Genomic DNA, 26,058 nt, shown 5'->3' on the forward strand with positions numbered 1-26,058 from the left:
TATTTATTTTCTGCTGTGTTTTACTTGCATCTATTTGAAAGCGTGTAAACACAAAACATTACTTTATTTTATATGCTGGAATATGCAGAAAATAGGTTTAAATAAAGTCCAAGACAGTTGCATAGAATTTAATGTTTGCTTAATGCAATGTGCATAAAGCTAAAAGATTAAAACTAATAAAACAATTTTTAAAAAAAGGCTTTCCATGACGGGTCTGTTGCTTTATGACTTATTCAGGTTGTGTGTCCTGTTTTTAAAAAGTAACTAAGTAACCGATTACTTTTGAATATAAGTAATCAGTAAAGTAACAGGATTACTTTTTTGGAGAAGTAATCAGTAATTAGTAACTAATTACTTTTTCAAGTAACTTGGCCAACACTGTAAAGGATATGCCCTTTTACATATTGGAATATGTAAGAGATGTACAATGAGTTTAGAAAGAGCCTTAATGTGGTGCAGACTGCTGTTAAACACTTGAATCTAAAATTTCCTATAGGTCTTCATGTGACTGTGGAGGCCATTGCATATAATACATTTTAAAACTCCTCAAACGTTTCAGTGACCTCTTGGGATCTTTTAACTGATCAATTTCCAAGCAGCTGACAGGGTTTAAGCATCACAGTTAAAAGACAGTTTTGAGACTGTTGTCCTCTGTCAAAATGTTATTCATTTTAAGTGATCCTAAGAATATTTTCTATAAACTTTAACTCTGATATTTTATTTTTTTTTATTTTTATCCACGAATATTTAATGCTCCTGACAAACACTTTCCAGATTTGTGTTATTTGAGGGATTATGTTTGACTCACGAGCAGATCAGAGACTGACAATTCTTTCAGGGTGTAGGTTGGTGGTTAATTCATTAAGCCAGTCTACGACTGTGGGATGGTCCCTTTTCTTCCCATACAGGAAGAATTATAATAATAGAATGATATAATAATTGGATTTAGGCAGCCAGCTGTGTCAGTTTCGAGTTTAAGCAACAATGACTCACACTCACAGAGACCTATGGATTCACATTGTGGGTGTGGGCAGACATTCAAAAGAAGTCATAGTAAAGTGGATTGGATCCAAACAAATGTTGAGTCATCCAAATTTATCACGAAATCTGCTTTGGTATATTCAGAAGTGTGTAAAACATAAGAAGCAGTTTGGAGGTGAGTGTGCTGAGCACCAGGGGGTGTGATACATTTGTTCACATTTGAGATTGTTTCAAAAGACATTTACATTTTTTTAAAGGGTTATACGCAACTCTTTTGTGTATATATTTAATGCAGTGATATACATCTTTGTATCTGTCTCATATTTGTCGTGAAACTGAATGAAAATGAAAAACATGATGATGATTGAGTCATACTAATGTACTCCCAATAATATGTTTTATTGTCATCTAGATCACTGTATATATTGGGATGATTTGTACCTTATGAAGATCAGACTACTTCTGTAGTATTTGCACCCCTTCTAATGCAGAGGAGCAAATATGCACCTTTGTAAGTTATGTACTGATGTCATTATTGATTTCTATTCATTCACACTAGGAAATGAGCTGGTATTTGTGTAGTGCTTTTCTAGACTCCTTGACCTTTTATATTAGTGCTAAACCTGATTTACATGACATTTACAGAATGCAACCTGTTAGAAAGCATTATATGCTTTTATTTAGCTTGAATAAACAGTAAAATTTGAAAAAACATTTTTTTTTGTTTTGGCTCCTGATATTGAACCTTAAAATCTAGAAGAAAGTGTGCAAATATGATTTAGTTATTAATGTTCTTTTCCTTATATAGCACTAACTTACTTCAACAGTCTCAGACAAAGATTTTATAGAGAGAAAACCAAACATCCTTATGAAGCAAGAATAAAACAGTTGGCATTTTGTTAGCACGTCCAATTCCAGGGGCAGAGAGAGGCAGACTTACATGACAGAGACACACAACGCTAACAGCATGCAGTTTTTAGAGTGTAAATATGCAGAGAGTCTAAGAGCAAAGAAGAGAGATGCTGTGTGCATCGTGATGCCTATAGCAGCATAATTGAAGTGCTCTTCAGGGTCATTGGTCCTGACTTTAGGTTGTATCAAAAAGATAACTTAGAAAACCTTTTTTTTTTAAAGACAGGCTGTGTGATTTCTAAACTCAAACTGAAGTTTTGAAAGTTACACTGAGGAGATTAGGACCAAATAGAACCTTTGAATAGAAGGTTGTATTTTCAAGATCATGTATATTTTATATATTATTCGTCACCGATAATAGTCACTCATTTCAAATGTTTTAAACTGGCAAAAGGTTTGGGCTGGAGGCAGATTTGCTCTTGTAAAAGATGTAAAATGCAGTGTAACATTGTCTTGCAGTAATATGCAATTCCTTCTCTGAAAAACAAAAACACATTGACTAAATGGGAGCATATGTTGCTCTAAATCCTATAAATGCAGTGCCTTTCAGCATTATTCTAGATATATAAGATACCAGTTCTATAGGAACAAATACAACGTCTGAGCGCTGATAGGAACCCAGACAGTCTCTCAGCTGTATTATTTTAGGGTCTTTACCTTAAAATAGAAAGCGCCTTGAGGGAAATGTGATTTGGTGCTGTATAAGCAAAGATGTGGTTTCTGACACTTTATGTTTTTTAGCACTGGGTTTGCTGTTTGACAAGCCAGTGTGATTTGATCAGCACTCTCTTGAAACTTGGATGGAAATGCACCGTAGTGCACTTGGTAAACACATTAAAGTTCTGTATTATTTCTTTATTTTTATGGACTAGTATCTGCAAATCTAATCACATTCAGTTGGATAGTTTATCCGACATTACACAACTTTTTTTTTTCTTCGAGCTTGGAAAAAAAGCTTGGAAATCGGATTACTTTTTTCAAGTAACGAGTAAAGTAAGGGATTACTATTGCAAAAACGGTAATTAGATTACCGTTACTTTCCCGTAGGAATGCTGCGTTACTGCGTTACTAAAACTGTGATTTTTTTGCGAGAATGTCTCATGACAGTGACGTAAACAAGTGCGACGTTCGTGACAACAGCTGTGTGCAGATCAACAATGGATCATATATCGAGTGCGGGAGAGAGTATGAGCGTGCAGCGTTTAAAGCGTGGAAGTACTGACCTTACTTTGAGTTTGATTCCATAAAAAGTGACAAAAACATTAGTGTCCGTTGTGCGTGGGAAGAAAACTTCTTTTTACACCGAAAAAAGCCCCTAAACTTCCAAGCAAGCACCAAGTGTGCTACGACATAATGGGAAATTCACAGAGAAATTTGCAGATTCTTCAACTGACTGCTGCGGCTCACCTGCACCAGGGTAAACCTCCGCCTACCCTACTCCTGCTTTACAGGTGAAAATAGAGCAACAGGACCGCTAGTCTTTGATTTTATTTATTTTCTGCTGTGTTTTACTTGCATCTATTTGAAAGAGTGAGTGTAAACACACACAAAAAAAATTTCTTCCAGTCAGAGAATGTTGCATATAATTAAATTTTTGCTTGATGCATAAAGTTAAAAGATTAAAACGAATAAAATAAGTTTTAAAAATAGACTTTTCCATTTGATTACATTTTGTATGATGGATTATGCAGAAAAAGTAGAATTGGGCTGAAAGATCTATCACTTTATCACCCATTCAGGTTGCAAATCGTGTTGTTAAAAAGTAACTAAGTAATTAATTACTTTTGAAAATAAGTAATCAGTAAAGTAATGGGATTACTTTTTGGGGGAAGTAATCAGTAATTAGTTACTGATTACTTTTTTCAAGTAACTTGACCAACACTGGTCAGTTACGCAGCAGGGACAAACTAGAAAAACGATAAGCTTTCCTGGATGTATTGTCTTATCAGTCCAAGATAGATGGCACCCAAGTGGATATTATTTGATACAATAAATGTCAGAGATGATTACTTTTACAAGTTAATATCCACTCTGCAGGTCTGTAGGTCATCTCTCTGAATCCCTGTAAAGCCCTGTTAATCTTCTGTTTATTGCCTTGGAAATGCAAGGACACTAATGAATGCTGGAGCAACGAGAGCTCTAACTGACAGGACATCACTGTGGATATGATTTAATTGCTTTTTGCTTTTTTCCCCTTTTAATGTCATTAGTTTTATCACTAACAGGTCTACATTTTAATGGTACATTGCTTTCACCATCAGACTGACATTTAGGTGTTTATTTGTCCAGATTTGAATAATAAAAAAAGGAGAATCCACACGAGCCTTGTTGGCAGAAGTTGAACCAATACCTATCACACTTCAACAAGCCTGTGACAGGAAGCTCAAATGACTGAACAGAAGTAGTTTTTAGTTGGCATAATGTCTTCGAGTGCAGCCCATAATGCTGAAGGATCATCTGTGGACGACATTTGTGGTAATATACATACTCTGTCGAGTTGTAATCAAATGAAAGCTGTCACTCCTTCACAGCTGCTGTAATTCATTACGTCCTAATTACTCGCTGAGAACAAATTTAAGCAATAAGAATCAATACCAATTAATTTGCTAATTTTGAGCAAGATTGGAAAAAGACAGATGGCTGGGTATACAAATCTGTCCTGAGATGTAATTAGAGTTGCCTAAGACTTTTGAGAAGCCACAGGCATGTTTTTGCTATATTTTCCACATGACATTAACCCTGAATAATATTTTTTCTCCTGCAGTAATTAGTAAATAATATATGTATATGTATATATATATATTTGCATTAATACTATACCTGTGTCAAAATAAGTCTGCAGTAAAATTTATTTTTCTTTTTTTAAACGTATCTTTTTGTAGTCCATATTTAAAGTAATCACTGCTCATTGTTCAACAGATTCAGTCGGCTCATTTGCAGCAACATTTTATGCACACACTTCCAACTTCACGGAAAGAATTTTCAAATAAGCTGTGCTGCAATGCAAAACAAACACCTACGCTCAGTGTTTTTACTCAAGTTTCCTGCTTCTAGATTTTATTCAGGAAGCTCATATCCTTTTAAAGACGGAAATTCGAAATACTGGACTTTTATTTAACTAACAATACTGCCCCCACTTCCATTTCATCATTAATGCCATTTAAGTTGGGAGGGGGGGGTTAAATCTATTTAACCTGTTAAAACAATTTAAGCTGTCATAAAGTGAGAGGCTGTTGTCTGTTTCCTGTGAGTTTCACAATAGTCAGTAATACACATTCTTAAAGTGAAATTTATTGTAAGCAGTACTTTATTTTGAAAGAAAGCATGGCTGGTCTGGCCTCTCTGCAGTAAGGTTATGATTAGGTGTGGTCTGTTGTTGTGCTGCAACATTATTGTACATCCTGCTGCATATCGTGTGGGGAGCCAAAACTTTTGCACTGTATGAGTTTGATTATCGGAGTTGAATCAGGCTCGGGGTGAATTGAAAAATCAAGATTAATGTATATATTATTTTTTTTAGTTATGGGAAAAGAGTTTGATTCCCCCCCAACTTTAGTTTACTCTCTCATTAATGAACAAGCAGCAGATCTCAGATGTCTCTGTGAAAAATTAGACAGCCTCTTTAATGCCAGTGCTTGGCACCAGATATGATCTGTAATTGCTCTTTTGTCGCAGATAACGACAAAGCTGATGTGGATACTAATCCTCGTGTCGATTGCTATACTTTTATTGTATCATAAAGAAGATCTATCACTGCTTCAAGCTGCTTAAGTCAAATGACACATACTGTAAGTGTGTCATGTAAGTGTAATCAGACAAGACGAATATGCAGGATTTCTGGTTTTAATCTCAAGCGGGGAAATTTGATGTGTATAACATATTAGTGGGTTGAGTGGTTATATATTATTTTAGATTATTAAAAGCAAACTTAAACCTGTGTAATCAAGTTTGTGTTTTGTTTTTTGTTGTAAGGCAGGAGCACTTGTGGCTGTGGAACAGATTGGCAAATATCTGCTTGTTTGCATGTTTGGATTTATTTACCGTTGCATTGTTTTGCTAGTATCCACATCGCTTTTTCTCACATTTTGGTCTTCATCTTCTTGTTAAATATTTAATTAATTTATTTATTAATTTGTATGGCTCAGTGCTCCACTTTGACAACCCACTTGCTGTGGATTTTTTTAGATTTTTACCCAAAAAAGCCACATAAAAGAGCGGTTGAAGCTAGAGTATGCTAACAATAAAACCAAAATAATAAATAAAAAAACCCAAAAGATACATAAATCCAATGAGAGCTATTGATTGGTTAAGAACCATAAATCGTTTTGAAATAAAGCCAGCTCAAACTAGTCAGCTAGGTTAGCAAGGTGTTTTCATAAACTCACTGTAATAATAAATGTAATGCTAATTTTAGCTAGCAAAGATAGGCTAGGCTTAGAATAGGCTTAAAACATGCTAACGCTTGATAAAGCATAACTGAATAAATAATTAAAGAATGACATATTAAAAAATTTACCACCAGCAGTGGTCTTATCAATTGGCATTTGAAACCAAGAATATTTGCTGTAAACCTGTTTATTTCTGGTGTAAAAGTGATCATTTTGCCAGAAGGATCGGTTGTCATTAGCTCCCTTTTGGAGTTAGCCTCAGTTTGAGGAACTTTAACTTTCAGCACCATACTGGCTGGTTTTTTTTTTATAGCATGGGAGGTTGCTGTTTAGTGATAATTTAATTCTAATTTCTTAAGTGCACTCGGCTCCTTTCACATTACGCGCAAAAATAATGACAGTGCAGCTTTGGAAAAAAAAATTCAACCACTTAAACAACCATAGGATAAGGCAACATTTGAAATCTTGCTTAATGCATTTCTCTAAAGTCCACTAATGAAACGTCAGGTCAGGAACACACATTGCATATGGAAATATAAATGCTTCGATTGCAAATCAGATTGATCCAGCCAAGTTTGCTTTCAGCCTTAGCTAAACACATGCCTGTGTGGGTGGACGGGCATATGGGAAAAGACAGAATCACAATTCAAATTCAAAACACAGAACATTAAATGTTTTTTCTATGTATACAGTACACCAAAAATATTATGTCTCTGTTTGAAGGTCAGTTGTTGAAGCGATACACATGCCAACTGATGGTGGGTGTATCTTGGCTAGGACTTTGGTGTTTAATACTTGCAGCTAAAGTCTTTGCTAGAGGAGAGATAATCAATATGACGCTCTACAGGTTTCATTCATATTGCATCTATGAAGTAACATTCAATTACAATTCATGCACTTAAAACCAATTACACTTCATTTAGAAACCCAGTTGAATATGGTGTATCAATCCTATTGTTTGCCCCACAGGTTGATTTCCAATAGTCTGTTTGTGTGTGAGTCAGCAGCTTGTAGTCTAAAGATAAAGTCTAATTAAGCTAAAAGCTTCACTGGCTCCCCCTCGACTCTTTTCCAATCCTTCCTCCAAACTGTTTTACCTCGCCGGAAACTTCAGACTAATTGGACGTCCCTCCTGCCATAATCTTTGAGCCCAAATAAGATTAATGAGCAGACGCATTTCTGTGGCATGTGCCTATTCAATACCTCTTTTGGCACGACTTGCAGACTCTTTAGAAGATTTCTTGCTTGGTCATGTTTGTCAACAAAAGCTGATCTGGGGCTTTTTGAGTATACAGTTACAGTAGCACTGGTGGCATCAAAAGCAGCCCGGACTTGACGTCTTTCCGCATCACTAATATCTGCTGTCTTTCTGCTCTCTTCTCAGGCTACGGGCACGCGGCGCCAGGGACCGATGCAGGAAAGGCCTTTTGCATGTTTTACGCCGTCCTGGGAATCCCTTTGACTCTTGTCATGTTTCAAAGCCTGGGCGAGAGGATGAACACTTTCGTCAAGTACCTTCTGAAACGCATCAAGAAGTGCTGCGGCATGCGCATCACTGATGTGTCCATGGAGAACATGGTGACGGTGGGATTTTTCTCCTGCATTGGCACGTTGTGCATCGGGGCCGCTGCATTCTCCCATTATGAGGACTGGAGCTTCTTCCAGTCTTACTATTATTGCTTCATCACATTAACAACTATTGGCTTTGGGGACTTTGTGGCCCTTCAAAAGAATCGGGCCCTCCAGAAGAAACCCCTTTATGTGGCCTTTAGCTTCATGTACATCCTGGTGGGCCTTACGGTCATCGGGGCCTTCCTCAATCTAGTGGTGCTCCGTTTCCTGACTATGAATAGTGAGGATGAGCGGCGGGATGCCGAGGAACGGGCCTCACTCGCCGGCAATCGGAACAGCATGATCATCCACATCCAAGATGAATCGCTGCACCGGGCACGGCGGCGACGGGAGCCATACCACGCAGAAGTGACTGATCTGCAGTCAGTGTGCTCCTGTATGCACTATCACTCGCATGACAGCCCTAGTCCGGGGATGGGAGGCCTGGGCTGTGCCTTTTCCCACAAGAACTCATTCAGCTCACAGCTGAACCCCAACCAGTACTTTCACTCGGTTTCCTATAGGATCGAGGAGATCTCGCCCAGCACCTTGAAAAACAGCTTCTTCCCTTCGCCCATCAGCTCGGTGTCTCCAGGCCTTCACAGCTTCACAGACAATCACCAGCTCATGAGGAGAAGGAAATCTATCTAGACCCCAACAACCACAGGACCATAAGTTTTATACACAAGGTCAAACATTTCCAATGCTGCTCCTTTACCAAATCTTATTTCAGCACTTTTTCCCTCCAGTTTGGTTGTATGTAATCGAAGCATTCTTGGGAAACTATTCAAGAACAGCAGGCGCGGACACAAGGGGATGCAAAGCATGAAGCATGGATGTCTATTTTTTCAAGAGATTGCTCCATTTAAGAACCAAACAACACAAACTGCAAGACTTTTCCTTATTACAGATTTACACTACAGAAATTGATATATTAACCTTTGGTTACATACCAAATGATGCACACTGGGGGAAATGCTATTTTTCAAAGGGAGTTGTTTCACCATAACTTGAAGCAGCATTTACCGTTATGTATGTTTCCATTGCCTCACTGCAGACAGAGAATTTAAAGTGACTTAAAGCATCAGGTATTGTTTTCTATAAGCAATCATGTATTTAAACGGATTCACGACACATCAAGCCAAAATACTGTTGCCAATATTAGCATGTGCATTAGCTGTCATTTAATAGTATGCCATGGTTTTTGTGACATTGTTTGCGTCTCTTTTCCAGAACATTTGTGTGAAAGGCATCTGTTTGTCTTTGATCAGAAAGGATCATGCTGCTGTTATTGATATGTCCTCCTGTTCTAGAAACATCCGATCTGGCCATAAAAGCTTTATTTTCACACACACCCACAAAAATCAGCCCTCAGTTCTTTTCCATTTAGACAGATTTTCCACTTTTGCGGTCTAATGTACCCAGAGTCTGACAATGATTTTTCCCTCCCGCTGACATTCATGCTAAATATGAGTTCAGTTAAAGTGCAGAGGCTTCTCTCTGCATTCATGATTTTGCGCAGATAATAAGCATGCAAATATGGTTAAAAATGTTTTTAAAGGCAGGTTTTTGTAGTAGGAGTTGCCTTAATGGATAACAATCCACTGCAGCCACAAACTCTATAACAAATTGATGATTCAGTGCTTTGGCTTCCAGCCATTTGGAGGGCACACACAAAACTGATTCTAAAAAACTATTGCTCAATTTACTAAAGATGCAGCACAATTTCAGACTCTTAGTCCCTCGTATGCCTCAATACCCGGAAACAACTGACTCTTATGTTTTCCATAATGAAACCTATCTTTCATTTGACCTCGAATGGTGACTTTTTTTTACAAATTCTAACGCTAAAACATAAAAATAAAAGTTACCCCTAATAACATCACTCTGACATCAGCAGGGTTGTTTTTCTATACCTCGAAAAGCTTCATGAGCGCCATAAGATATTCTACAATAGTTTTGGCATTTTTTATTTACAGTCATAGACTTTAAATAGAAGATGGGAAAATTCACCATGACATCACCCTTTTTTTTAATCAGACATCAGCAATGTGCAAAGTATACTTTGCTTTATCATTTGTTTTTCTATAAATGAAACCACATTTGATCAAATAATGATCATGTTAAACTATTGAGATCCTAAGCTCAAGACAACCTTTACTGAGATCATAAATCAGCAGTAAGTTTATTTTTACGTGAACTTCACAGATTCCTTTTTGCAACCAGAGGAGTCAGCACCCCCTGTCGATATTTGGAAGTAATGGCCAGCTTTTATTTTCAGTCTCTTAATGGCAAGTAAACTGGAGCATTATGGGAAATGTCGGTCACAACTATCAAGATGGGGGGCTATGAGTTAAGCTGAGAAAAGATAATTTATAGAATGTTTAAAATCACAAATTAAGTCAGATTAATGAAGCTGGCATTACCGTGCCGTGATGTTGATGAGTGTAAGCAGACCCAGAGGGTGGAATTTTTGATAAGTGCAATTAAATTACTCCATCTGAATTTAGAAGCAGTGTACGTTTAATTACAGACACATATGAGCATGCTCCAAAGCCCTGCATAGTACATGATGCATGCCTGTAGCAGCTAACCCTGAGTGAGCTTCTGAAACCTGCACAAATGTAACCACCTAGGACTGAGAGCCCGAGTGCAAACGGTGACGGGGAGGCATGCAGATCTGAACTGACAACTCTTGAGATTTGGATACACTTTGGAGCCATTAAGGAAACACGGGGTGATAAACACATCAACAAGGGTGGAAAAGCTGAATAGTGAGAATGAATTAATAGGAGGGGACAGCTCAAGATTGTGAATAAGGCGAGCTTGATAACACCAGGATGATCCTTTCACTCTCAGCAAAATAGCAGTAGAAGAAAATGGAGAGGGAGGATTCTTGTGTTGTCGAAAGGCTGATCTGAGGAAGTGCATGAACTTCAATGTAATGAATGGGCAGATCAATTTTTTCCATTATAACTATGTTAATTACAAACAATTAAGAATGATTTACCAAATAATGAGCATTTCTTTTGATAATACCTCGCTTTATGACTTTTAATTCAAAAAAAGGAAAAAAAAAAGATTTAAATTTTCAATGAAACCCCTTTTTCTTGATTTCCTGTAGGTGATGAATGCAATCCAAGAAGTCCAAGCGCACAGGCCAAACAAACCGATGTACATATCAAATTCTCATTTTGAAATTTTCAGAGAAATGCAACTTAGAAACATCATCTCCCTGACGCCTGTGTCTCGCCATGAGGCTAAGAAATACTTGATTAACTCTGGATGTTCATGTTGATTACCAGCCTGTTTTTAAGGTCCAATTCACATGTGTTTAAATTTCCATCATGTAAATTAGTCAGGATTGAAAATGTATTTTAACATGCAAATGTAAATTTAAGTGTATATTCTTTGTAAAGTATGGAGCAGGATGGCGAGAATTTTTTTTTAAGTTGCACAGGCCTGGGAGCCTTTTTATTCCCATAGCAGGTTATGTCATGTAAAAATCAATGAATACTTCTGGAAACCTGGTAAAACTTCTGCACTTTAACTTTCAAGTTAAAGCGTGACCTTCAGTATTCTCTGTAGCCTTGTGTTTAACAGGCTTTTATTAATTTCCTGGGTAGCTGAGCATGCCTCACAAGGTGAATGCCATTCTGTTTGGGCAAACGGTAAAAAGCTATGGATCCTATTCAGTCGCGACAAACATAGGCATGGAGTCTAAGAGAAGCCCTAAAAACATTGTTTCATTATTGGAACTTTACTGGCTTTTAAACATTTTGTACAGGATATTTAGATAACAATCTTTGGAATAAAAAAAAAAAAAAAGCCTTTTCATGGCTGAGATGCATATGTATTTTTACACATCAGCATATGTGCCTTGAAGAAACAGCAGTCAGTGTTTCTGTTAAAGTGGGCACATTTCAACAGCAGATCTGTTTGTACGTTACCAAATCTATTGTTAGACTATAGCAGTCTGGCTTCGTGGCTAACAATAGAGCAGATGCGGTTACATAGAGACAGATTTCAGTCCTGATAAGTCGTATGATGATAAGGAAATCAACATCTGAACCCCACCACGCAGTCAGGCACTCACTCATTGACAAAGCAGACTGAATCACTTCCTAACTTTTAAAAGACACAATCATCTCATAATGGTTCAAAAGATTATTCTGGTGTATAGCAGCTTGGGTATCCTTCTCGTAATGTTGGGTCGTTACAGACCCAACAATTACAGAGATAATTGCTGAGCTTTGCCACAACCTCCCACAATGAAGTCAGATGGTGCAAGAAACACAAGGAGTGTGATTATTTGACAGGTTTAAAGGATATAACATGGAAAGTTCAACATAACTCACAACAGACCACAACCACAGAAAACTTATAGTATTAATTAAAAACACTACCCATAGCCAATGCTTCCCCTCAGCCTCCTAGAAGACACAACTATGCTAGCAGTTTTCAGAATCCTACGTCACCTTACTATCAAGTTGTTGCATTCACAAGATTTTCAGAAAACTTGACGTCTGACTTTTGGGGTCGAGGTCACCGAGATTCAGATTCGGCTGAGATTTTTTTTAGTAAATACATGCCATCTGCTCGCCCACACAGCAGGGTAATGACAATACCCCAATAGCCTTTTACAGCTAAGGGGTAAATACTGACGCAAAGCTGACACAGCCTATTTTCGAAGCTGCATCAGCTATTTTTTGTGAACTTGGATGAATCAGCTGACATTATCAACTTAAAACCATATTTAGCTATGTTTGGTAGCATGTGGGTACTTCAGTTAGCTAATGCTGCAGCCACTCAGCGGTTAGAGATGGTGACATGACAAAAATGATTGTGACTGTGTGCAACCAAGTCCGCGACCACTTGAAGTGAGATGCCATCTTTAAAGCGACCCTGATGTATCAGCAATAACATGGAGCTCTTGTTCTTGTTGCTATCAGTCTGCAATTGAATGGGGTCAAGCTGGTAACTACATACCAACATCTGTTTGTGATAATATGGAAATAAACTGATAAAATGATAAATTGTCATTTTACTGCAAAATACAAAATCGCCTTGTAACTGAAAGTGGCCCCCAGGCTAACACAGGTTAGGTAACCAGCTGGTTGCTGCAACTACTTTCAACTGATTGACAAACACAATCACAGAGTAACCACCTTCTAGTCTCAATGAGGGTGGCCTCAATGAGGCGTCACTGAGCTATAAGAGGCAAGCTAAAACACACAAACCCCGTAGTCAACGTTGAGAGTCAGGAGCATCAGTTTTAAGCTAACAGCTACTTAATATCTTTGTACATTACCAATGAAAAAGGATATGTTGTGAGAAAGATTCTCCAGTAAACTTGTTTAACATTACAATTGGAGTCATGTATAGCTCAATAGATCTACTGATCTACACAAAAGAACAATATTTACTCATGCCCAAGATAAATATGCAGCTCCCAAGGTTGCTTGGATGTTATCACCTGCTAGTTAAGAACTTTGCTTGCTGTTTGATGCTTGGCAGATAGAAGCATTGAGACAAGAGCAGGCCCAGAAAATCAGCTATCCAAAATGCACAAACAAACTTAGCTTAGGGTGATGAGGATTCATGATTCTTCAAAGTTCCCCGTTTTCTTTTTGTGGTTGTTGTTGTTTTCCCCCATTTTACTTAGTCATATAATCCCAATCAACCATGGAAGCTGATGATGGAATTCCAGCTTAATGTCACAAAAATATATAAGGTGAGATAGTGAGACAGCTGTATGCATCATTGATTTTGATCTCTTTGGGGGATTTGTTGATAATACGAAACCTTAATAAAGCTCAAGGTTATCTGAATGTACTTGAAGAGTACACTGAAGAGAAAACAACTGTTCTTTTTGGACTTTGTTGTTGAGACGTTTCAGTGTTTCCTCCTCTCACCTGTTACTCTGAGAATGCAGTACACCAGAATGATCGTTACCATTATCGAGATCTATCATTACCAGAACACTGATAGGGTTAACCAAATATCTACGCTCACTAAGTGATCAGTCTCATCTGCTTTGCTTCCACTTTCACAGTAAAACTTTTCCAAGCAGCATTTCTGGGGAATGTATCAGCCATAATTGGATCATTTTATTTGTTTTATTTTTGAATGGAAGAAGCAAACAAATTAACTCATTTAATCTTCGTGAGCTGCAAGTCAGATCGTTTTTCATCCCCCTCCCACACGCCTTCATATTACTCTGATTTTTCAACCACCGCGCCACATGTCACGCTGATGGTCCTCGACTGAATGTTACTCTGCAACAGATGCAGACGGCACGGAGAAACAGCCGCACACGCCATTGCTCTCACCAGACAAACACGGCTGCATATTGTCTTCTGCCACGTGGGGTCATACGATACGGAGGTGATTTGATTCCCGTTGGTCATTGGCTGCTGCTTCTTTTTACGGCATCCCGTATGTGGCCATGCTTGGCTTCCAGGTGTTCCTTACTGCATGTGGCAGTATGTGCAGGCCATTTCTCTGTCAACAGTGCCATGTTTATCTACGACAGGGACAAAGAGACACAAATTGCACTACTATCTGTGTAATAATAGAAAGTGTGTTCCATAACTTCTATTTGTGAAATATCCTTTGCAATAGGTTCTTCTGTAGGTCTGATGAACAAAAAATACCATGTACCATATTCCTTGCAGGAGATTATAGCCCATCTTGCTGGTAATCATGTGGTTTGAGGCCACTGACGTCCTCTGTTGCAATTTTGAAACTGATGTCTGTACAGTGCTCTCTGGTGTGGCTCTCTTTTCAACATTTAGAGAAGAGATCGTTGAGATTTGTTCAGAGTGCAATGAACATTTTACATAACATTTTACATTTGTATGTTTTCTTTTTTCTTTCTTTCCTTTTTTTTTTGGTGAGTGTGTGTGCATGATTTGGTGTGGGTGACTCACTGGGTTTGAACAGCCTGGGTGAAGCCATAACACACTTGAATAAAAATGATGAGCCTCCTTCTGAAAGCCTCTGTCTTCTTGTAAGTGCTTAACATCTCCAACTTTGAAGTCATTTTACCAAAATCCAAGAAGAGTTTTTCATTTTGAGAACAAAATCCAGTCTGGGGAGTTTCATTGTTACATATTCATTAAATAGCTGCAGGCAAGTTTATCAAACTCATTTGTGATCAATATTTCTCAAAATTTCAAACATGTTATTGATTGATCTTTTAAGAGAAAGTTTAGAGAAGGTTCTAAGCCGGAAGCAACTAAAACACCCAAAGTATTTGGTTAAAAAAATTAAAAATTAAAATTATGAAGAGAGAGGTCTTAAGTAGTTGGGTGGTCAGGGAAGGATCAGAGCAAATCTCAGCTGCAGGAGAAAATAAATGATAATCGTATGCAAACCAAATCACCATGCCTGTGCTTAAAATATTTAAGTTTTACTTTATTTCTGTAAGTGTCCATGTTAAAGGGGTTATATTAACCTATTGAGAAATATGCTTATTCAGTTTCTTCCTGATGAGATTATTGATATCACTTCCAGGGCTACTTAAAGCAGAATAATAGCTTAATTTATTATAAAAACTAAAACCATGGGGAAAAACTAGCCTTCCAAATTTGTGCATTTTAGAAACCAAATGAGTAGAAACAAAGATACTTAGCAAGAATATTTAAGGTTATGTGCTTTTTTATTGAGATTTAGAGGTGTTCGGAGGTCAGCTTTGCATAGAGTCTAACTGGCTATTTGACATCGTTTCCAGTTCCTATGACAAGAAAGCAAAAAAGGACACTGCAATGAAAAGATGATGGTGATTTCCATTCTTCAGTCATTCATGTTTGGTATGGTTTTGCTTTAGGTTAGAAACATGTGAGGGACCAAACAGCAAAAGCATAGAGGACACAGGAAACATGTCTTCAGAAATGGCCTTTAAATTTTTTAACCCCCCAATAAGTTCAGAAAGACAAAGTTCAAAACATAATTAGTAGGCCCATAAACGAGGTCAACTAAATATAACTCTAATAAAAAAGTAACTTCCAGAAGCTTAAACAAACAAAGTAGACACAACTTAACCCGCAACCTGACCTAAACACAAAGACACAGGAGGGTCATCTTTATAGTGGTTTGGCCAAACCATTTACACACAATAGGGGGAAACAAAAACAAACACCAATCTTAACTAAGCACAAAATAATATAACTAAATCTAAAACACCCCTGTTTCTAAGAAGCACTTGGTTGGTCCAAAGCAGCCACCTCCCCAAACCAGGATAATATAACAGAAACATTTGGTTCTATGTGAGTACTGGCTAGTTTTTGTTGGCAGCCTAGATGCTGCATCCTGGACCAGTTGAAGACAACCAAGAGAGGACTGAGAAATACAAAAGACAAGTATGTGTCTTGTCAAGACGGGAGAAAATTGAAGTGCGCACTCAAATTTCCAGTTTCAAAATTCAGACAGCAGTCAAAAATAACACCAAGATTCTTTATAGAGAATAAAAGCCTCAGTTTTATCAGAGTTGAGTTTGAGGAAATTTAAACACTTTCAATTAGTGATAGCATAAAAACATGAGCTGAGGTAGGAGAAGCTGTTGAGATTGCTAGACCTGAACGTGACTATAGCAATGGTAGGAAATTCCTTTAAAACTGTAAAGTATATTACCCAAGGATGACATATATATAGGAAACAGATTGGTGTCCAAGGACTGAGCCTTGAGGGACTCCACAAAGGAGAAGTCATATTTGTTTAAATATAAATTCTGAACTGTCTGTCAGATAAGCACGATGAAAACTATTTAAGAGCCAGAGACGCTTGGGACTTAACTTTTTAGTACGTCTAGTCCTCTGCACACGACACTGTATACAGCAATAAGGTACAGCTTGTAAGCATTCAATTTTATGTTATGAAGGATTTCTGGTAGTCGCCACCTTCTTCTCTGTGAGTGGCTCATGTGGTGCAGCTGGATGTTTAGTAGGTGGGAGAATGAACAAACATCCCTTTTTATCCTCTTCCCACACCGTAGTAATTATACTGTCAGCCCTGAACGTCAGGCAACACAGAGGGCGACACAATAAGAACAGTGGCAGAGGGGCGTTGAGGCCTTCTCTTGGCGGTAAGCCTGTAATTTTGCATCTCAAATAATCATGTAAGCAGAGCCAAGTTGTTCTGCAGTGGTACCAACTCCACCACACCAATAATATGATGCAATAAGCAGGTGCTGACATTTTGTTTTTAGGGCAGGGATGCAAGAGAACAAGACAATGGAGAACAGGAGATTTTTAAAAATGATGATTGAGTCTGTCTGTATATTTGATGGTTCAACTAATCTCACACAAGTCTCATCTATTTAGGAAAAGTCTGCTTCTAAATGCAGCGAATGAGGCTGATGTCGGAGTAATAGAGCTAAAATTTAAACCAAGCTGCAAAAGGAGGGTGATTAAGATCTGCAAACATTCCTGCAGGCAGCACACAGCACATCATTGTCTTGTCTTGATTGTCTCAAGATATTTAGACTGAAAAAGAGAAGAATTACGTATGAAGTGAAGAGAAATGGGATTAAATTCCAGTGAAGATTGATAATACAGCAGACATGTCTACACAGCACCTTCAGCGCCCCTTTCTTAAGGTAATGCAAAGGTTACAAATCATGCAAAATTTCATTTTCTTTTACATTTCCTTTTGTTTTTTGTAATCAGTGAAGTTAAAATGATATTTTTTGTAGGGGGGCTTTATAAATTATTACACTGGGTTTTAAACCACATACATTTACGCGATAGAATTAAACACATGACAACACCCATTCATTTTAATTCTGAATTTTGAAGCCTCAACATTAGCATTTTGACCTCCCCACATGTTGCTTTATTGGAGTTAATGGGACAAATAATGGGACAAGGGGTTCGATTAGTATGTTAAATTGGGAGACAGCTAGAGATAAGCTAGCTATATCCATAAACTGTAGAGCGTTTATTACACAGACACAAACTGCTTATTAGAGATGAGTTACAGACTAACACAATACCAGACTTTCACTCAGCAAAACTGAAACTAAAACTTGTTGGACAGTCTACAAGGGATTGCCACAGTGGGTCGCTCCACATGTTGGATTTTGGAGAATTTTACAAAGGATGCTTTTCCTGATAACTAACTAACTTCCTGATAACTTTCTGCTTCTTAACTCAGATAAAACTGAGGTCATTGTACTCGGCGCTGAAAAGCTTAGAAATATGGTATCTAACCAGATTCTTACTCTGGATGGCATTACCTTGGCCTCCAGTAACACTGTGAGGAACCTTGGAGTCATTTTTGACCAGGATATGTCCTTCAACGCACATATTAAACAAATATGTAAGACTGCGTTCTTCCATTTGCGCAACATCTCTAAAATTAGAAATATCCTGTCTCAGAGTGATGCTGAAAAACTAGTTCATGCATTTATTACTTCCAGGCTGGACTACTGCAATTCATTATTATCAGGATGTCCAAAAAACTCACTGAAAAGCCTTCAGCTAATCCAAAATGCTGCAGCAAGAGTACTGACAGGGACTAGAAAGAGAGAGCAGATTTCTCCTGTTTTGGCTTCCCTTCATTGGCTTCCTGTTAAATCCAGAATTGAATTCAAAATCCTGCTCCTCACATACAAGGTCTTAAATAATCAGGCCCCATCTTATCTTAATGACCTTGTAGTACCATATCACCCTATTAGAGCACTTCGCTCCCGCTCTGCAGGCCTACTTGTTGTTCCTAGAGTATTTAAAAGTAGAATGGGAGGGAGAGCCTTCAGTTTTCAGGCCCCTCTTCTGTGGAACCAGCTTCCAGTTTGGATTCGGGAGACAGACACTATCTCTACTTTTAAGATTAGGCTTAAAACTTTCCTTTTTGCTAAAGCATATAGTTAGGGCTGGACCAGGTGACCCTGAATCCTCCCTTAGTTATGCTGCAATAGATGTAGGCTGCCGGGGGATTCCCATGATGCATTGAGTTTTTCCTTTCCAGTCACCTTTCTCACTCACTATGTGTTAACAGACCTCTCTGCATTAAATCATATCTGTTATTAATCGCTGTCTCTCTTCCACAGCATGTCTTTTATCCTGTCTTCCTTCTCTCACCCCAACCGGTCGCAGCAGATGGCCGCCCCTCCCTGAGCCTGGTTCTGCCGGAGGTTTCTTCCTGTTAAAAGGGAGTTTTTCCTTCCCACTGTTGCCAAAGTGCTTGCTCATAGGGGGTCATATGATTGTTGGGCTTTTCTCTGTATCTATGAAGCGCCTTGAGGCGACATTTGTTGTGATTTGGCGCTATATAAATAAAATTGAATTGAATTGAACTGATAATTTCATTAAGAAGGGCTACAAAAATAAAGGTTGCTCGGCCCATTTCAGTGACTCTATGGAGTGAAGTGGAGGCAGCCTGAAGTGAACATCAGAGGAATTTCAGCTTTGGCCACATATCCACACCACAGCCAGCTGAATTCAGTTAACAAAAACATCTGTTCTTTGCCCACCTTATTTTTAATCCCACAATGTGTTGTGTGAACTGCAGATGATGTAATAGTATCACCAAAAGGAACCATCTTACATTGGTAAGTAAATGTGTGACTCTTCAAACCAGACAGTTATGATCTGTCACGCGTTCAGTCTGATATATATATCAGCAAACAGCTTTATATCTGCATATAAAGCTGTTTGCTCTGCAGAATTATTAGTTTTTTTATAATGACATGGGGGTAAGGTCAAAAGTCTTTTTATGAAAATCTATTAACCGGGTGAGTTGCAAAGTGAATTGGAGCTATGATCACATCAGATAAATATCCTAAGAAACTGACGAGGTTAGAAATAAGCATTTAAAAGTTTGCCTTCTTCAGAGGATCTCCTTGCAGACTTTTAGCACTCTAGTTGTCAATGCAATACGTCCCTTTTCACTGTTGACAATGAGACTGTGGCTTCATGGATACGTTGCCATATGTTAATGATGTTGCCAGTTGAGAACCTGTAAGGGATTCATGCTTAGTTCTGTCTCCTACTTCTCTTTCTACGTTGGTTAAAGGCATTTAGCTTCTAAGAAGGGAATAGTATAAAGTAGTATCATAAAACTTTTATGTTTTAGATCATGTCCGCTGAGTTATATCCTTTGTTTCTTTTAAACAAATGAAGATGACTCTGTTTTTGTAATTGCTCACGCTCCGGACATTCAGCTAGCCTGACGACTTCTTTAATCAGCAGAACAGTTCTCAGCTGTGCTAACATAATTGTAAAAGGGTTTTTCTAATGATCGATCAGCCTTTTACCCTGATAAACTTGCATTAGGTTACACAATGTTCCACCGGATTTTCAGCAACCAAAAACTCCATGGCTGCTGTACATTTGTGCCAATATTCCATTAAAAATGATCATAATAATAATGGATTGCATTAATATAGCGCTTTTCGGGGCCCTCAAAGCGCTTTTACAATTCCACTATTCATTCACACACTGGTGGAGGCAGCTACAGTTGTAGCCACAGCTGCCCTGGGGCAGACTGACAGAAGCGAGGCTGCCATATTGCGCCATCGGCCCCTCTGGCCATCACCAGTAGGCGGTAGGTGAAGTGTCTTGCCCAAGGACTGTCTGAGCCGGGGCTCGAACCGGCAACCTTCCGGTTACAAGACGAACTGCCAACTCTTTGAGCCACGATCGCCCAGTGAGCAATGATTAAAGGTGACTGAATGCATCTGTATTTAACTGTTGAAGGCATTTCATTATGTTTTCATGTAAAAACATGAAAACATTAAAAGCAAGATCATTTCTTAGTGACCCCAAACAGTTTGTGACAGTGCACATGAGATGAAAACAAAGTGAAATTGATAATTCAAGCAGAATCACCATTCAGGTGCTCAGTTTTTAGGAAACTTGGACAGACATTTTTACATTCCAGAGAGGTTCTTCTGTGAATTTAGCCTGCGTCAGTGTCATCTTTATCTTCATGTAACGCGGGGCTGTGTGATATTTAGCTCAATCGGTTACGAATTGTCACAGAACTCCCTGTTTGCTCCAGCTGTATGTATGCGGCATAATATTGTGAGTAATCAGAGATTTTCCAGATAGTAATCTGTTAAGGTTGGAATCTTAAAATGCAAAGCAGCTCTTTTATAATGTGTGCAAATGGAAACTTACTGTTATTTAGGAGGAAAACATGGTTTGTTTTATGATTATATTAATATTTGATAAGTTAGAATCAAATTTCTGCAGGTCTCTTGCAGCTCACAGCTGGCCCTGTTATGTATGCAACAGTGAGGTCACAGTGCTCTTCAAAGGTTGTCTCTGGCACCATCTGGTGGTCAGTGAAAAATGAAAATTACTGCTACTTTTCAGTCATAATTTGAGCAGAAAGGTGCTACTCATCTTTTATTAGCGTAAAATCCTGCTGAGGGGAATGAAAACAAACAAGAAGAACTCAGAGTGAGTGTGGACACTGGCTGCTAAGCTGGAGATCAGCAGAGATCACTGTGCCTTATTGTGACCCTAATCTGTGTAATGACATTAAGGCTGCTAAAATCCATTGGAACTATAGTGGCACTGCCTTCACCCGGGTGGCACGGTCCAACGAAGCAGGGACAACAAGAACGCTCCTCTCTGCGAGATATGATTCAACTAAAGTTCAAGCAAGAGATGTTTGCTAAACCTGTGAGTATCCTTACACTGATTCTCATCAGTGACTTGTTATCTATGAGAAAGTCAACGTGCATGTGCAGATGTAGTCATGTATTACAGTTATGTCTTAGATCACCTTCTAATAATGCATAAATAATAAGCTTTACAGTAACTGTCCAGATGAAACAACTTAAAGGAAAAAAAACTGAAAGTAGACCAATCAACTAAGTTTCATTTGATCAGATTTCATTAAATTGAACATTTTACATGGAAAAATTATATGTCATTGAATTAGTTAAAGTAAGCCTTTTTGTTTCTTTTGAGTGTAGTTGGTCGACCAGGCACTGAAAAACAGACACTGTTTATTTCCAGTATAATCTGTTGCTTCTCATTCTATGTTTCTTTAATTCATGAATAAATTGAAAAAAAAATCCCAAGCTAAGACGTGTGAACTGTACTAGCTTATTTATTTTTGGTGTGCAGTAATAACCCAGCAGCATAAGCGTGTGATGTGAGTGTAATAAACCTTTAAACAGCCTTGGCTTAGGAACGAGGAACTTTTGAAGTTAAGAGTGAAAACAATATTTATCTTACTGGATGTGTTGAGAGACAGATTTGTCTGTTGCATTTATTTAATTTAGTTATATGTGCAGATATGATCAAAGTAAAGTCATCAACAGTTCTTCTGACAGAACTGATATTTAAAATTTATTAACTGAGATATTTTTAGGTTGGATTGAGCTTCTGTCATATAAAGAGCAATTTTCCCTTCATGTGTTAAAAAAATATTTTAATAAGACTCACTGTACACAGTAAAACTGGATATAAAAAAACTGGATAGATCTAAAGACGGAATCATTCCGTGTATCACAAACTTTCTGATTTTCCATCTGAATATTCATCTCACGGCCTTTTGTTGTTCTCCCAGACTTCAGGCTTGTGGCCACTGTTCTAAAGGACACTGTGCAGCATTTGAAAAACAAATGTGTTAACATTTCATTACATTTCCATGCTGATCACAGTGACAGCACCATTAAGTGTATTTATGACCATAGCCAACGCTCACTGCAAAGTAGGGATCTGTATTGATGACTTTCTAAATTTAAAACAGCCAATGCTGTAAGTAAGCAAATAGTTCCTCAGTTTATTATAGATGTTCAAGTTGGCAGTTGTAAATATTAATCAGTCGTTAATAAATGGATCCAAATCCAGGTGTTCAGTTATTTTCCAGAATGACTTGAGTCTAACAGTTCCTCGAAACAGCCATCCTAATGAGCTTTTAAGAGCTACAGAGATACCTGGCTCTCCCAGTTACTGCCCATATTAACAATAACGAGCATCCTAACATCCACCGAGACATCAGAGACCCAGTTGGAGTTAGAACGTGTTTCAGCCAATCAAACAAGCATATTTTGTAATTTTCTTCTTACAAAACAGCTGAAAATTCAGTTAAAAGAAGGGTATGGGTTAGCCTAACTCTAACAGGTCACTGCGGAAACGATTTATCATCCTTAGAGTAATGCAACTGCCATCAAACGACTTCTTAAAAAGTTGTTTTTCAAAATTATAACTGGTAGAAGTCGCATTATTTTTTATTGTATGATTCATCTGAGTCAATAACGTGTCTTTTGTTCATGGTGTTTTGCAGCAAGAAGAAATGTTGACTATTCAAGCTAAAAATACCACGTTGCATCGGAATGGTCAAAACTTGAGACCAGCTGCTAAAAAGGACCGCAACTCCAAGGCACCTGGCCATGAAAGGGAGGCAGCGGGTCACCTTGTGACCTCCTTGCCTACTGAGGAAGGCTTGCCACAGCTGGACTTGTTAGCTCTCAAGTCTCCGAAGCCTGACGTAGAAAACCAGACTGAGATTCAAGCCCTCAGACGACCCCTGAAACTTGCCCCGCTGGAGCTGCCAGAGAAGGTGAAGGAGGCTCAGAAGGAAAAGCTTAAGTTTATCCACCAAGAACCCAACCCAGCCTCTTGTAAGCTGGATGGGACCCATACGAGGAAGGTAAAATCATGCATGAGGCAAAGACTGGTAAAAGCAGAGGCATTTCCTTCTGCTTCCATTGCACCAGTCAAAGCCCAGCAGCAAAATCAATCAGCAAGGCCACAGCTGACGCGCGCCAACCCCATAGAGCAGAATGGACACAAGCATCTGGAGGATGTGGTGTGTCGAGGTACCCCAGCTCCTCTGTGCAGCAAACCTAACCCTCCCTCATTTTTCCCTCAAATTAAAGCTCAGGCTGCATGTGGCAGAGAGGCGGCGTGCCACAGCCCTGGCAACTTCCAGGAGGAGACAGGTTGGAGGCGGCTGAGGCTGACTAGAGCACAATGCCTAGAAGAGGATCAGTGCAATTCAAACACGTCAACACTAGGATTATCAGCAGATGAGCGCAAGCTGGTCCAAGGTGTCCAAGGCAAAGGGCGGCGGGGAGAGAGGCTTCTTCGAGGACAGCCACATGTTGGGAAAGGCATCAAACAGCCGCCTGCACCTGCGTCCTCCTGGGAGAACGGAAGTGCCAGGAAGAGCCACGAGGAGGATGGCAGTAAGCAATCTGCAAGCTGCACTCTGAACCGACAGTCAGCTGAAGGTGGAAGCAGAGAACAGGAACTTGATAGTCTGAAGCCAAGTGCTGCTAACTGCAGATTAATGAGGAAAAAAGCCTTGATCGCAAAGCATAACAATGCAGTCCCTCTGGAATGTCTCTAATAAAATAGGATGATGTCATCATAAAGCACACACATGCAGAGGACTGGTATAGACCGGAATGTGCTCCAACTGGAAACCTGATTTCTAGTATTTTAAGCAGAAATGTACAACATAATGATTACTCTTCGGCAGTGCTTATTTATTTATTTTTAATTAACTCAAATGTCTCCAGTGTGAAAATAGCTGCTTATGAAACCTCAGAGGTGTATTGTACATGCTGTTGGCACAAAGATTTTCTTGTGGCCCAAGAACAGAAAATGCAATGAAAAAACCTGGTTTATGATCAGATGTGTAGATAGGTGGGGAGCGCATTTGTTTTGTTAAATTATCATTCTTTCTGATTTGTTAAAGCAATTCTGCTTTTCTAAGCAGAATTAATTCAACCTACCGGCAGCTACAGGAGTTTCTGAATGCCAGCTGAGTTGTTTGTTGTTGTTCGATCACACTCTTTAATGTGGCTTTTGGAAACGAGCCAGGCAGGTAACATTAGAGATGTAACTCAGCCCAAAGTATGAACCCGTGATCTCACTGTCATTACTGCCATTATATACTGTCTGCTTTATTCATTAAATTATCTTTGGTAACTAAGTGCTATGTTTGCTCTAGAAATAAAAAGGAGACTGTGGATCCAAAACTTCTTTCCACTGCCCCCAAGTGGTCAGAAACAGCAGTTACTGGAAGGTTTACTCCAGTGAAAATCTGCTGCTTGGAGTCAGCGTTTTATAAACACCAAAGGAAAAGCTTCAAAAGCTTTTTCAGGGTTATAGTCTATGCCAACTGTGACCTCTGGCCAGGAATAAACAAGAAAAGTAAAACTTTTCAAACCAAACCTGCAACAAAATCTGCTCCAGGGCTCCAGGGCTGATATAACTGTTTGCAGTGTTTTTGCACTCATTAAAAATCTGCATATGCAGTGCTGTCTCTTGTGGACCCGACTAATAAGAAAAAACAAAGCACAAACAACAACATGTTAGTATATTAAGAAGTTAACCTTTCTAGTAAAGAACTAGAGTCCTTGTTTCAGAGCGATTTTCAGCATGTTTTGGTTTCTTTCACTTTCGCAGCTATTACGTTTTATTGCTATTTCTCTTATGTTTTATTGAACATCCACTGTGTTCTGTTTGTCTTTGCACCATTTTTCTATTTGCCAGTGTTTTCTTAAGCTGCAGTGTGTTTGACCTCTGAGGGCAGTCTAAGTACAACACTACACAAGTCAACAATGACAAGAACTAATTTCACAGACTCTACTGAAGGGCGGCCCTCAAGAGTGACACCCTGGAACAGTAAGAAGTTTTATGGTCTTTGTCACTCAGGTTCAGTGGCAGATGCCATTGAGGTGTTTTGAAACCAGTGTGGCTCACAGACGGACTTAAAACGACTCTCAGCTCTCTGAAACTGTGACCCCTGTAAACACTGCTAGTGATTTTAAAGCCCTAGTTGCTGGTTTCAGGTCATACTGATAAAATAATTAATTTCTGAAAGGGAGATTTCCCTTCCCGCTGTCTCCAAAGCGCTTGCTGATGGGGCATCATGGAGATTATTCTGGTTTTCTCTGTTTTCTTTGTAATATTGTAGGATCTTTATCTTACAATGTAAAGCACACTGAGACAACTGTTGTTGTGATTTGGTGCTAAATAAATAAAAATTTAATTGAACTGAATTGAATTATCCCCAGTATGCTAATCACAAGTTGTTAGCTAGAGAGGGTTCAGGTTCACAATCTGATTCAACATTTGTTTGGATTGTAAAACATGATCCATGTTTTATACTGTCTTCGGTCTGTATATAGTCTTGTCTGTGGGAAAAAGCAGGGCAGGGACCAGAAAACTGGAATAAACATAAGGACAACACA

At 38.7% G+C, this 26,058-nt stretch overlaps 2 protein-coding genes across 2 annotated transcripts in view; both read left to right on the forward strand.

The window, feature by feature from the left end:
• kcnk9 (potassium channel, subfamily K, member 9) overlaps window positions 1-14,873 on the forward strand; it is a 48,780-nt gene extending 33,907 nt beyond the window's left edge. The window contains exon 2 of the mRNA XM_006795261.3: window positions 7,666-14,873. Coding sequence (XP_006795324.1) covers window positions 7,666-8,543 — 878 coding nt within the window. The 3' untranslated portion in view covers window positions 8,544-14,873. The remainder of the gene's footprint in view (window positions 1-7,665) is intronic.
• A 6,566-nt stretch (window positions 14,874-21,439) lies between these two features.
• Window positions 21,440-26,058, forward strand: LOC102788066 (uncharacterized). Its single transcript, XM_006795262.2, has 2 exons — window positions 21,440-21,523; window positions 23,139-26,058. Exons 1-2 carry the CDS (start codon window positions 21,482-21,484, stop codon window positions 24,204-24,206), a joined length of 1,110 nt encoding a protein of 369 aa, XP_006795325.2. The 5' UTR covers window positions 21,440-21,481; the 3' UTR covers window positions 24,207-26,058.

This window comes from Neolamprologus brichardi, chromosome 22 (genome assembly GCF_056152115.1).
Source record: "Neolamprologus brichardi isolate AB-2024 chromosome 22, ASM5615211v1, whole genome shotgun sequence".
In the NCBI taxonomy this organism is placed as follows: Eukaryota; Metazoa; Chordata; class Actinopteri; order Cichliformes; family Cichlidae; genus Neolamprologus; species Neolamprologus brichardi.